The 14,613-nt window shown below is 42.5% G+C and overlaps 1 protein-coding gene across 1 annotated transcript in view; it reads right to left on the reverse strand.

The window, feature by feature from the left end:
* Window positions 1–8,070: 8,070 nt before the first annotated feature.
* ZNF438 (zinc finger protein 438) overlaps window positions 8,071–14,613 on the reverse strand; it is a 31,669-nt gene continuing 25,126 nt past the window's right edge. Inside the window, 1 exon segment of the mRNA XM_089776766.1 lies at window positions 8,071–11,635. Within this exon segment, the coding sequence (XP_089632892.1) occupies window positions 11,026–11,635 (610 nt within the window). The 3' untranslated portion in view covers window positions 8,071–11,025.

The following is a 14,613-nucleotide window of genomic DNA, read 5'->3' on the forward strand; positions in this document are numbered from 1 at the left end:
GACATTAGGAAAAACATCCCAACTCTCAGGGTGGTTAAGCACTGAAACAAACTGCCTAGGTAGGTTGTGGACTCTGTATCATGTTAGTTTTAAGAGCAGGTTAGACAAATAGCTGCTAGTGATAGTCCACATCAGGGGTCAACAACCTTTCTGAAGTGGTGGGCCAAGATTTAACCCTCCTGCTCTGGGCTGTGCCAGGAGGAGGGGAAGAGGCTTTCTCCACTGTGCATCCCATGGACCACCTGGGTCAATGCAAACCTTTCTGTGGACTACCAGTTGCTAATGAAAATTCACTGTTAATTACATAATTATGCCCAAGCCATTTTGCTTGTGCTGCATCTGAGAATGGTTTAATTTAAATTATTAAACAGATTAAGCATTTTCTACACTTTTTGTTAGTCTCTAAGGTGCTATAATACTATTTGTTATTCTTTAAGTTTTTTCAATTACGGATTAAACAGCTTCCCCTCTGAAACTTAACTTTCTCATGTTAGGTTATCAAACTTCATTTTAAATAAAGTAAGATATTATAAACTTAAAAACCAACAAATAGTCTGGTAGCACTTTATACACTAACAAAACATGTAGATGGTATTGGGAGCTTTTATGAGCACAGTCCACTTCTTCAGATGACTGGAGTTTCATATATAATATGACATTTTCATATGAAAAGTTTTATAATATAAGATATTATGTCCAACACAAAAGGTTTCAATGTTTTCTTTATTTATGGCAGGGATGGGGAAACTTTCTTGGGTCGGGGGTCACGGACCTACAGAAAAATCAGCTGGGGATAACACAAGCGAGAAGCAAAAAAACTCCTCCTAAACCCTCCAGTCCTCACTCATGTGGCCCCCGAAACACCTCACTCCAGCCCCATAGGATGAGGGGAAGGGACAGGGAGGACTGAGGTTCAGACTTACTTTTCTGGGGTTCCAGAGTTAGTGGATTTTGTGGAGCCCTTTAGGCTCTAGGGGGGAACAAAATGAGAGGTTCAAAGTTCAGGACAGGGTTGCCAGCACGTGGGATAGCGATGCAGGAGAGGGTGAGGAGGGCAGGGTCTGTAAGGGAGTTTGAGGGTGGGAGGGGGTTGGAGAAGTAACGCAGAAAAGGTGAGAGGATGAGAATGCAGCCAAATAGCTAGTTGGGGGAGGAGCCAAAGGAGTGGCGAGTAAAGGAAAGTGTAGCTTCTGCAAAGTAAAATTGTATCCCCCCTCACATGTTCTTTCTGCTCCAACCTCACTCCCCTCAGCCCTATGATCCCCCACCAACCTGATCCCCTGCATTGCTCCATGCCCCTCGATGCAACCCCTGTCTCTTCCCCCCTCCCCCAACATCCCTGTGCTCCCAGTGTACTCACCAGCAGGGTAGCAGCACTGGGCTGGGGCAGGCAAAGTTCCAGTCCAGCTGGGTGCTGGGAAAGGGGCTCCCCAACCCCGCACATAGCCCGTGGGGAGCAGACCAGGCTCCAGCATTCCAAGTGTGCCAATCACTCAGCCCCAGCTCTGCCCTCTCTTGAAGCAGGAATCCTATAGTTGTGGGGAGGGAGTGTTTAACTCCTTAGCTCCCAGGAGCTGCATGCCTAGGCCGGGCAGGGGCAGACCCAGGGATGTGTGCACACCTCTCCTGCTTCCCCCTTCTCCCCCCCAGCAGGATGCCGGAGCTGTTGCTCTAGCCTGCAGCTGCATGGCTGAGGCTGGAGCCACTGTGCGGCGGGGGAGGGGGGGAGGAAGAGGAGTGGGGCTGAGCTCCCATCTTGCATGCCACAGCGAATGGGCTCGGGGATTGCTGACACCTGGTCTACATGGTGCTTGGTCCTGCCATGGGGGCAGGGGACTGGACTTTATGACCTCTCGAGTTTCCTTCCAGATCTATTATTCTATGATTCTGCTTTATTGTTCATTGCAGTGATACAATTCATTTTAGTTAATATGCTTAACTGATAAAGTCTTCTGGAGATTGCTACATTTAAAAAAAATATCTTCTCACAAACTTTGATTAACTTGGCAGAAAATATGGCAGATGACTTTTAATGGCATAAAAGTGGATTTACTGTCAATAATGTCAGGATTGTACTTAGCAAGAAATTGGCCCATAGTAGAAAGTTATTTGGATGGGATTCAGGGTCCAACAGGGCTAAGAATTGTAAAAGGACTTATTTCAATATAAAAATAGGATAAAATATTTACTTTAGTTTAAAGTAATGAGAGCTTTAAATTAAAACAAGTAGAAACTAGCTTATAGTTGAAACAGATTGCACTGATCCTAACATATGGTCAGAAATACTCCCAAAGAGAAATGTGTTACTTTTAGTCCTAAGCAGGTCATTTATTGTTTCTAGCTTATTGCTTTCCTTGATCAGTTATTTATTGAAGAGTCAGTTTAAAGGTGAAACAGAGCAATATTATTTAACACACAGTCGACAAGATACTTCATTTTTAACCTAATTAGCATTCATTATTCAGGAAATGTAACAGGACAGGCAGTTCAGAATCTGAAATTTTAAAAGAAGTACAGTACAGTCAGTGGCAGCACAAACTTCCTCATATTGGCACACAAATGTATACCAACTCTGCCTTGGAAAGGCCACTGTACAGGCCTTGTTTTTATGCAGTATGGTAGGCTTCTTTGCCAAAAATTCTCACCTTTGCAGCTCCACCAACTATAGCTAGAGGAGTTTTGCTAAGACAAATGATAAGGTTAGAATCTCTACTTTCCTTAAAAAAAAAAAAAAAAGATTCTCGGCCTCACGGTTGCAAAGAAACCCTTAAATTCTTAAAAACCAGAAAGCAAATAGAAGAGAATCCAAATGTATTTAAAAATGTGTATTTTTAAGCAAATCCCATGCAGTTTGAAGGGCCTGATACGTGGTTTTTGAACAATTGGCTTTGACACCAGTGCAAAATTGGGAGTCTTAATTCGGGCAAAAACCAGCTAATGCCAGCATTTATACCACTGTTGTTATATAGATCTGGTGTTGTTGCAGAATTAGAAAATCTGGTGCTTAAAACATCAGACGCTGCAATGGAGAACTGCCACTGCGGAAGCTGATTTGGTGGTAATAACTTTGGATATTATTACTAAGCGGTCTAGTATAGACCACCCCTTAGTGCAAGTAGTTTACACACCAATTCAGGCCTAGACTTTAAAACTGTAAACAAGAGAGCCACTCTTTATGTCTATTTTGGTGAGGTGGAAATTTAATACTTAACTAAATATTTCATGGAGGCCACAGATTAAGCAATGGGCTCTCTTTTAAAATTCTGTCAGATTGGATCTCAACCACCGTACTGTATGCTCACATTAAGGTTCCTGAGACAGCTCTAGAGAAATTTATGCTGGTATAGTTCAGCCTGCTTTAAAGGCACACAAAGATTATAGGATCCCAGCTAATTACCTTCCTCTATCACTGCTACAGTTCATGTGTGACTCCTCAACTCATGTTTCCAACTATTTTGCCTCCATGAGCCTTTAAATGAGTTATTTTTCCTAATAATTTGATACACGTGAAGGTAACATTTTATTTTACTTTGAAGCAAGAATTAAAAGGCACTTTCCTCAAAAATAAGAAAATGATAGCTCTCAAAAACCTGTACAAATATTTATATTTGTGTGTGTGGGGGGGAGGGGGAGTTAGCTGTAAGATGTAGAGAACGTCAATTTTCAGACTCAGACCTATGTACAATAGGAGGGTATGTCTATGCAGCAGGGCTAAAGTCGAACTAAGCTATGCAAGTTCAGCTACATCAATTGCATAGCTTAAACTGAAATAGTTTAATTCGGCTTTTGGTGCTGTCTACACAGTGGGAAGTCAAAGGAACTCTTCCTTCGACTTCCCTTAATCCTCATGAAATGAGGGTTACCATGAGTCAGAATAAGAAGTCCTCCAGCTTGACATTATTTCAAAATAAAGGCTTGTAGTGTAGACATGCACTATGTTGTTTTGGAATAACGTCAGTTATTCTGAAATAAAGCTGCTGTATAGACGTATCCGACGTGATTTATGCCAGTCTTCATCCAACTATTTTATTTCCATGTTTCTCCTCCTCCTATCTGCAATTTTCCACTTTTGACTCAGCTCTTTGGAGTAATGACCATCTCTTCCTACATGTTTCTCTAGCACTAGCCCAGGGAGCCCCTAATCTGGATTGGCTCAAACCACAATACAAATATTAATTATCACTCACATAAGAGAAAAACTAAGAGGGAGCAACATCTATTCTGATTTAATGAGCACTGTTGTCATACTCCTGTCTCTTTCTTTCTTCCTTCGTCAGATGCGGAAGGAAGGACGGAAGGAAGAAAAGAAGGAAGGATGAAAGGAACGGAGTTGTAGCTCACAAAAGCTTATACCCTAATAAATTTGATAAAGTGACACCAGACTCTGTTGTTTTTAAGGGGGATCTAATTTGCATTTTGGACTACTAGAATAAGATTTATTCTAGCACTAGATACGGAAAAGATAGTTATGTGCTGCTTTGAGATGTGCGACTCACATACATTCCAAATTAGGGGTGTGTGCTCACCACATGTAGTGCAGTCAGAAGCTTTTCCATTAGTATCCATAGGACAGCAGCTCGAACATCCCTGGAGTGGTACCTTCATGGTGCAGTATAAGGGAGGCTGCATGGTCCTCCCACATCCAGTTCCTTCTTGTCAAAAACACTGGCAGTGGAGAAGTAGAGCGGGTAGTAGAACGGACATAAGCAATGCATCTCAAAGAATGCCAGTTATGGAACAAGTAACTGTCTTTTCTTCTTCTAGTTCTTCCTCGTGTCCATTCCAAGTTAGGACACTTCTAAGCAGTATCCATAAATGCAGGTAGGAATCCAGGGATGTCCATAACATAGCACTGCCAAATCCAGAATCCTGCCTAGCTTACTGAATGAGGGCATAGTGAGCCATGACTATATTTAGGGAAGATCATGTTGTGGCTCTAAAGATGCCCTGGAACAGTACTTGAGCCTGGAATGCAGACAGTGACGTCTGTGCCCTTGTCAAGTGTGCCTTCATGACTGGCGGTGGTGGAATGTGCACCAGGTTATAACAAGGACTGATGGGGAGGTGATCCTAATGGACACTGGAAGACCCTTAATCCTGTCAGCAGTTGCCACAAAGAGCTGGGTAGATTTCCAAAAGGGCCTGATGAAGTGCACGTAAAAAGTGTATGTCTGACATCCAGAACATGCAGTGTTTTCTTATTGATTGCATGTAGCTTAGGATAAAACAAGAAGAGGGAAAAAACTTAGTTATTGTGGAAGTATGACACCACTTTTGGTAAAAAGGCCTGGTGGGGTCAGAACTGGTCCTTGTCTTTGTAGAACACTGTGCATGGCAGTTCTGATGTCAAAGCTTTAGGAGCTGACGCTCATCTGGACAATATTACTGCCACAAGGAAGGAAACTTCCATGATAAGTGAGCCAGGGAACACAAGCCCAATAGCTCAAAGGGTGGTCCCATCAGCCAGGGCTGGCTTTAGGAAGAGCAGGGCCCAATTCGAACAATTTGGATGGGGCCCCGCAGCAATTTTTGTTGAACAACAACAACAACAACAACAAAAGCACACAAAAGTTTCAATGGCGGAGCCCAGGAATTTTTTTAATTGAGCATATACACACACACCCCTCCTGCGGCACAGGAAAACCCTGTGCTAAACTCACATCTCCTGTGGCGCAGGCAGCCAATGCACTCCTCCTCCGGGGCCAGCAGGGGCGGCAGATTTGTATAATTTTTGGTAGTGCCCTATTAGCCACACCCCTGACCCCTGTTAACCATGCCCCAACCCCAATTAGCCACACCTCCTGGCCCCCATTAACCATGCCCCGATCCCCATTAGCCCCGTTAACCAGGCCTCTGGAGGTAACACACTCAGGGCAAGATGGACACATGACCAGAAGTAAAAGGTGTCCTGTCACCCCTCTCGAAGGACTTTTCCCACCATTCTCCTACCAACAGGGATTAGTTTGGCACCTACCAAACTCCCCTCATGCAACTATCCTGCAATTGCATTAACCCAATGTACGTGACATTAACTTGGGGGCAGAGAGGCTGGGGGAAGTGTTCTCTCTAAGGCTATGTCGATACTTGCGGCGTCTTGTGCCAGTACAGCCGTTCTTGTTCAAGAATCCACAGAGCAGCCACACTGTCCATCTGCTCAAGGAAATTTACAGTATGGCATGGTAAGAGAGAGCATCTTGTGCAAGAGCTACGCTCTTTTCTAACAGGTGTAAGCTCTCTTGTGCAAGAGGGCAGTGTGGATGCTCAGCAGGGATTTCTTGCGCAAGAAACCCCTATGGCTAAAATGGCCATTGGAGCTTTCTGGCTCAAGGGAGCGTCCATACTGCCATAGATGCTCTTGCACAAAAGCATAGCTCACACCTGGCAGTATGAATGTGTTCTTGTGCAAGACTTCTTGCACAAGAACCCTTGCGCAAGATGTTCTTGCACAAGAAGCCGCCAATGTAGACATAGCCTAAGAATTTCCTCTCATAAGCAGAATGGATTTTGTGTTGTGCAACTGTACTAAATTCATGTGGCTTGTTTGGATGTGCCACTGTGGCACCCAAGTTATTAATAAATATTTTATAAACCTTTACCTTCTCTGTGCTGCCATGTCTCCTCCCCTGCTCCATCTGCTCCTCTGGAGCCTGCTGCCCCCCCAACTCCTCACCCTCTTCTGCTGTCCTGACTCCTGCCCTTCTCACTACCCTAAGTCCTCCTGTGACCTGCCCCTCTCCACCAGCCCTTCTCTCCCCCCCATGCCCACTCCTCCAGTAGCCCCACTCTGATCATGTGAGCTATCCCTTCTCATTCCCTCTTCTAACACCTCCCTCTACACACCTGCTCTGCCTCTCTCCTCTGGTGCTGGTCCCTCCCCTGCAGGTATCTGCCCTTCTGCTTCACCCCAGAATCCCCTGGCACCTGCACCTTCCCTTAGCCCTGCACCCTCATGGTGCCTCCCCTTTCTCTTACTGCCCCGCCCCCTTTTTCCCTGATGCCCACCCGCTCACCACTCTCTGCCCCGTTCCCCTCCTGCCCTGCTGTGTCCTCACACAACTTGCTCCATTCCCACATTTCTCATGCCCACCCCTTCTTTAAAGCCTTCTCCCAGCACCTCCCTCTTCCCCCCTCTAGCCTTCAAAGCCCTTCCCCTCTCTTCTCCTCTCCCAGCATCACCCTGTCCCCCTTCCCACTGACACCTCCCCTCCTGCCCTTTTCCTCATTGTCTGCACTTGGTCCCCTGGCATTGTCTCTCCTCCACCCTGTCTCTTGGTGCCTTCCTCCCCTCCCCTCCCCCTCCGCACAAGCCCCTTCCTTTCCCATCCTCTCCCCTAGTTTTCCCCCTCCCCTACCTTCTGCCTTCCATTTTGTGGGGCCAGAGTCTGCGCTTGGGCCCCAGACTCCAAACCTGGAGCTGCTAGGCAACGCCGTGCCGAGCACTTTTAAATTCCCAGGCTGTGACATCAGGTACAGGCATCCTCCCCGCCCACCTGAGAATGCCGCGCATGGCAGCAGCAGCAGCCAGCAAGGGGGAGCTGCACGGAGAGCCGTGCATGGCAGGGACAGGATGGGGCTATGGGGGACACTCTGGGGGCGAGGTGGGAGGATGCGCGGGAGGGACGGTGGGGGGGGGGTACGGAGCGGTGCAGGACCCGCTCCAGGTAGAGCCAGGGGATAGACCCAGCTCCAAATATTGCTGGAGCAGGGCCCTGGCTCTGAATAGTAACTCGTCGCCCATGGTGCCCGGCACACTTCCAGGTTCAGGGCATGGGGCCCCTTTAGGCATGGGGTCCGATTCAGGGGAATGGGTTTAATCGGCCTAAGGCCGGCCCTGCCATCAGCCTAGGGAGGACCAGTCTGAGGTTCCATTGAGGGATGGAATCCTTGATGGGAGTAAAGTGCCTTTCAAAGTTTTTCAGCAACTGAGCTGACATCTCATGCAGAAACACTGATTTGCCTTGAATAAGGGAATAGACAGAGATGGCTGCTAGATGAACCTTAACAGAAAAAAGGGTTGAGCCTTGATTTTTTTTTAAAGCAGGTATTCCAGGATGAACTTGACAAGTAAACCTTGTTATTACATTTTAATCTTTATGCATGATAAACACAAACCAAAGTTTTACAGGTTTGATAATGGCAAATTCAACATTAGTTAATTTAGAATTACAAATGTCCTTCCAAAACAAATTGATTTAGGTGGATGTCTTCTAGAAATATAATAAACTACACAGTTATGCCTAAATAAGCTGGTGATTCTCAAACATCAGCACCAAATGCACAAAGTTAGAGCTTAAATCTGCTCTTCTAAATTCCTGCTCATCCTTCTTATGACACTTTGCTCAAAAAGTGCAATGAATGGTAGATAAAATAAGCATCTAACAAGGCACAGCAGAAGCTCTGCTGGAGCTAAACAGCAGAGATCTAAATTCTAATAAATAAATGAGGTTTAGCATTTATTGTCAGCAACCATGTCAAGCAGCCCATAGGAAACTATAGTAGAGCGGCTGGAAAAGGGCAAGGGTTTGCAAATCAGATAAGGCAATGGAACTCATCCAGCTTTGATTATTTATGTTGTGCTGATGAAGGAACAATCTTCCATTTGAGGAACATCTTTAAAGTTGAACCATGAGGTGGAAAGAGTTTTAGAAAGGAACCCTCCTCCCCCAAAGTACCAAAATTACAGCTACATAAATGATGTTCATTTCAACAATTTTAAAAATGTACAAATTTTAAAAATCTACAAAATGAGATGTTAGCATGTCCAAATTTGAGGTAAACAGCAAACTGTATTCATGACAATCAATTGTTTGGCCATAAATATGCTCTATTAAATGCTGCTGTAAATAGGTTTCCACATGTTGCTTCCAAATATCATCATATTGAATACAAATTTAAACCAAAATCAAACCAAAGTATGTATCTGTATGTAATAATGAACTATATTCAGTGAAAACGTAACTCAGGACAGAATACTTGTTAGTATAAATATGCTATACTAAATGAAACATACTCCTTGTTTAAAAAGAAACACACAACTTTAAAACGATCCCTTTCAACATGTTCTGCAGATGCTACTCAGAGAGAGACCATATACATATGCTCGAATCAGAAAATGAACAGCTTTTATATCTCCAAGCATTAGAGATCAAAACAAGCCAGCAGAATATAAAATAAATAGTATATTTCAGAACTAGTTTGGCATATTAAAATAGTATCTTTTTGCTAAAAGTTGAAGTAATGAAACAACCAAACACATGAATCAATAGTAATTTGGAGGCAAGTTGTTGAATTCTACACATATTTTTTCCCCTTCCTGAAACAACTGAAGTTTCTGTGAGATTTTTCCTTTTTGTTTTCTATTTTATTTGGCTCCAATCTCCTACTTAAACAGTAAACAGCATTATAGGATAAGGAATTTCATTTAAAAATGATCAGATTATCACATTTTTACTGATGTTACAGAATACACCGAAAAATTATGTAAGATATTCCAGGATCCCATTATGAGAATGCACCAATTTTTAGGCCCTATCTTCCTATTTTCCATTATCAAGCTAAAGTCTTGGACATTTCAGAGTTTTAGCAATGTAATATATGCTTACCTTATATTTTCTAAGGCTAATTCTTCCAGAACTTTACTACCACAGATACAGATTGACAGATAGGTGAAATGGAGCAAGCAAAGGGATAAAAGGAGCACCATCATTTTTCCACGTGTCATATTACCTCCTACAAGCATTTTTAGACAACACAGAGTTCAGTGCCTAAGCGATCTACACTTGTATCCCCAAAAGAGTCTAGATGTACCAAAGATTTAGCTCATAGTAGCATACACAGAATTGCTTAGCTTGTGTCCTGTTTGGCTGGCCAAACTGTATTTGGTCACAACAGAGTTTAAACTAGGTAAACTAGGCTTTTAAACTTGATTGTTAGTGCAGAAGGAATCAAAGAACTAGCAGTATGTTTATCTTAAAAAACAAAATCATTCTGATTGTAAAGAAAGCTTAAGTTATGTAAACTTCTAAAGAAATCCATAGGAACTCCTTGGAGTTAATGAATACTTTTTTTGTGTGGTTTTCTATTATCCCATCATACAACTGTGCTCCACACTTATTATCATAAAAAAGCACACACATTACATCTTAACATGTACATTAAAATAACCTAGAGAACTCTATGCACATATACGTTTCCATAAAATCTGGAGATACTGTTAAGACTGAATATTTGACACTCCCAAATCTGGGACTCTCAGGGACCAGAGAGGAGCAGAAGCCAGCTAGGAATCCTGCAGATGCTGGGGAGCCTTAGCTGCGCCAGCAAGGGCTGGTCCTTCAGTGCGTGGGGAATCCAGCCCCAGGGAGAACTGGGAGGGAGCCCCAGTCCTGGCAGGGAATCCCAGCGGCAGTGAGGCCAGCATCATCCAGGAGGAATTCCCAGCCCTAGCCAGAACCCCATCGACAGCTGGGCCAGCAGCACCCGGGGACAATCCCTGGTCCCAGCTGGGAACCCTGGCAGTAGTGGGGCTCATGCAGACTGGATATTCCCAGCCTGAGGAGGCTGACCCTGGAGCCCTAGCATGGGGCCAGCAGCAGAGCAGGGAGCCCAGGCTCCGGGGACACCACTGCCTAGAAAGGAGCCCGACCAGGGAGGTCCAACCTGTATTTTTAATCTGGTTTGTCATACAATACAAGAAGACCATTTGTATACTTCACAAAAGGAACACATCAATGTTAGTGTACAACATAATATAATTTCAGTTCCTCTCTTTTTTTCTTTTAATTTCAATCTCTAACATTCTGCCTACTTGTTTCTGTAAAGTTCCGTGTGCGTGTGTGTGCGTACACATATCTTGAAAGGCCTGCAGTGAGAATTAACAGTTTTATATTCAGTAAACAAACCTAAACTGCATGTAAAAACATTGCAAATGATCACCAAATAGAATGAGAGAATTGTAAATTTTTGTGACATTGCTAACCAGACTTGGAAAAGAGAATACTTTTCTAGCTGAATTTTGCTAATGCTTCATTTCTCAGCATTATTAGAAAGTTCAATAACTCCCTGTTTGGAGAATGAATTAAAAATAGTCCAAAGAATAGAAGGGTCTTCACAATTATGATGATTCTGCCAATGACTGAAAAGCTCTTCTTTTCTTCTAAATATCAGCTTGCATAAAATGCAGTTATGACTAGGTTGACCCCAAATTTGAATTTTTTTATTTTGTATGGCGCAGCCAATATTTTGCAACTCCCTTCCTGGTTCATTGTTACTTGACTGAATAACCTCGCTTTCAGTTAATACATCAAAATTATTTTGATTGAGATATATTTGCTTTTTCAGTTTTGGAAAAGCATAATACTCTTCCTCGCAAATGACATGTTTGGCTGGTTTTTGTCTCTCTTTGCGCTTCTTCCAGAAATGAGCTGCATCTCTGACTAGTTCTTCCTGAGCTACCTTTCCTCCCTGTAGAATTCCCTTTTTGATTTTTCCTTGGATTTCCTCTCCATGAAAACATAACAAATGCAACTTCATCTCAGCAAAAGACTGTGCAGCAAACTGACATCTGCCACATTTGATCTGAAATTTGACTTCTGCTTGACTCTGAAATAAATCTTCAAAACTGCATATATTTCCCCTAAAATAGGAAGAAAAAAGAGATATGTAAGCTATTGTTACCTACCAGCTCCATGTTCTTGGGGAATCAGGGCATAATATTAGCTTCTCTGACTCATAAAAGACACCCCCCCCCGCCAAGTCTATACTTGACCCAAAGCCAATCAGAAGAAAGGCAAGCCCAATATCTACAGTGGATCACCCACGGGGACATCACTCAAAGAAGAAGAAAGACGTACAAAAAACAATTAAAAGACAGGTGAAGACACACCTAAGCCCTTTCAGAAACTCTCATAGCCTCATTTGCATCAAAGATAGGACTGAAAGGTGTATCCATTAGTATACAGAATGTAGAAAAGAAAGTCCATGGCAGGAATCACACTGAACTTTGGGACCCAAAAAGCAGGAAAGTATTGCCTGATGGGAAATCTCTGCTCCAGATGCCAATGAAATCATGCCTGCACTCTCACAGCTCAGCAGCTACCAGTCCAATTCTAACAAATAAGCCCTCTATTGCTATCTGAAATATCGAAAGCTTCCTGTCTGCATTGTGAACTCCTTTGAAGAAACATTTCCCATAGTTATGAATGAGAAGTTCTTATTGTCTAGCCTGAATAAAACAACTTTGGTATACTCTCTTAAATCATCAGTTTACCCACAAATAAATAGAGTGTTCTGCTTTGAACCACTGTTCTTTTTTTATAAAAATTTCCTGCCCAAGCTTGAGTAAAGTGTTCTGATGCCTAGAGCTAAATTCTACATAATTTCTATTGGGACTTCATCTTCTACTGATTAATTGTTCTGGTGGCTCTCTTCAGCTGGTCTCCAACACTCTGGACCCTCAACTACCATCACTACCTGGGAACCACAATCGACTTAAGCTTCATGGAGTGGTGAGAGTCATCTTGTTCTCTCTAGGTATAGCTAGTCTCCTGACCCTGCCTTCTGTGATTAGTTGTGGTTTGTTGGCCCTAACTTTTGTAATTAGATTTACGTTAAATTTAATATTGTAACTGTTTTGTTCGTTTCGTTCCTCTTGTATGGTTACTACCTGGAAATAAAAAACTTTCACAGTAAAGTTGGTTGCTTTTCTCTCTCTCACCCACTTGCCCATCCCTTGGGGGTGTTGTTTTTAGCTTCACTCTGCAGTACCTTTAGCTTGTACCGAAGCTAAAGACCCCCGTACCACGCAAAATTCTTTGGGTTTGGTCATCAAGTGGGATACTAGCAGAACAGCAGTGGTGTAAAACCGGGGATAGGGACATGTTGAACCTGGGGACCTATGAGGGTGGCAGCTTAAAATGCTGTTTAGCCCAGTCCAATAAGTCCAAGGGCACATGAGGATCATAGCTTGGCATTGCTGTCCAACACAGCCTACTGAGTCCATAGACATAAGGGGTCAGTTTGAGAGTGTTCCTTAACCAGTCCTCTCAGACATACTCTATTAGTGTATGTGTGTGGTCTAGGGTAGGAAGAACCCAACCTTGGGGAACCTAAGTCCTGCAAAATAACTAATGGGAGGGAGGGAATTGGTAGAAGAGAAAAGTAGAGTTTTGTACGAGAACACAAATGACATAATCAGCATATTGATAGCATTATCAACCCCACCTCCAGTCAAAAGAATAACCCAAATAAATGAGCATAAAGTATGGCAAATCTGGAATCACTACTTCAGTAATTGCCATTAGAGTTAGAATGGAATTTTCTAATCTTCTAAACGTTAAGAGGTGGAAAAGGAGGAATTTATGGAAAATTATATTTACTTTATTAAAACCAGGCATTTTTACTGCAATTAATATCTGATTTATAAGGACTGAGAAAAAATAGAGAGATAAAATAGTAGGCAGTATGGTATGAAAAAAACAAATGATATAAAATACTAAAATCGAAACTGCCCACCAAATAATTGTCTCCAAAATCAGGTTTTGTAAAAATAAAACTTTTATCAACCCCAAGAAGAATTTCAATGAAATGTTATAATACAACAAAAATAATCTCCCTGTCATATTTTGGCAAGCTAAATACTCCAATACTGTGAAAATGACTCAACATTGACTTTCAAAAGAGAAATTCATGAGTCAATTTTCATTTACTGACAAGAGAAAAATCCAAATTCTCTTTTTAAAAGGCAGATACAGGAAGGCCTTGATTAGGGGCCTTTCCAGGCTGGCTGCAGAAGAAGGCCCCTCGTGGCGGGCCTGGCCAGGCTGGAGCAGTGCACCACAGTCAGGGACACTTCCTACCCGCAATGTGCCCAGTGCGCTGTGGGCAAGGGTGCTTCAGCCCTGCTGGAGCAGTCCCGCCCATCGCAGGGTCCCCCCCAATCCCATTTAAGTGGTTAATTAATTAAATGTATCATTTAACCAGTTAACTGATTAAACAGGATTTTACATCCCTAATTTGAATAAAGTTTTCAACAGGGCTCCACAAAACACTTACCCATAGCAGATAAAGAAATATGGATTAGATGGAACTACTACAATGATACAAAATTGACTAAAAATTCAAACTAACAGAGTCATTATAAATAATTCATCATAAGCCGGCCAGTGAAAATAAATGAGTTACTGCATAGTCCATTTGGGTCCAATGCTATTAACATTTTAATTAACATTTCAGAGGATGGAACAGTGAACTCACTAATCAAACTCACAATGATGCAAAGGAGAGACGGGTCAAATTATAAAATAGTATAGTAGTGGCACAGCAGAGAAACAACATTAATTTAAACTTTATTTTAATAAATGCAAATCATAGTAATACAACTAAAAACTCAGTATCTGATCATGGGAAAGATTAATTCACCACAAGATCATGATGTAGGAGCAAGAACATTTTCTATTTTATATACTAGATAGTAGAAAGCATTAATCAAATGCATAAATAGGGACCAAGCAGCATTACCTCTGAGAAAGAACAGGGTAACAATGCATAACATAGTAACCAAACTACAAGTGAACAATGAAACATCATTTGGTATCTTGAAATACTGTGATTGTC

The sequence above is a fragment of the Pelodiscus sinensis genome, chromosome 2 (assembly GCF_052426305.1).
Source record: "Pelodiscus sinensis isolate ZL-2025 chromosome 2, ASM5242630v1, whole genome shotgun sequence".
In the NCBI taxonomy this organism is placed as follows: domain Eukaryota; kingdom Metazoa; phylum Chordata; order Testudines; family Trionychidae; genus Pelodiscus; species Pelodiscus sinensis.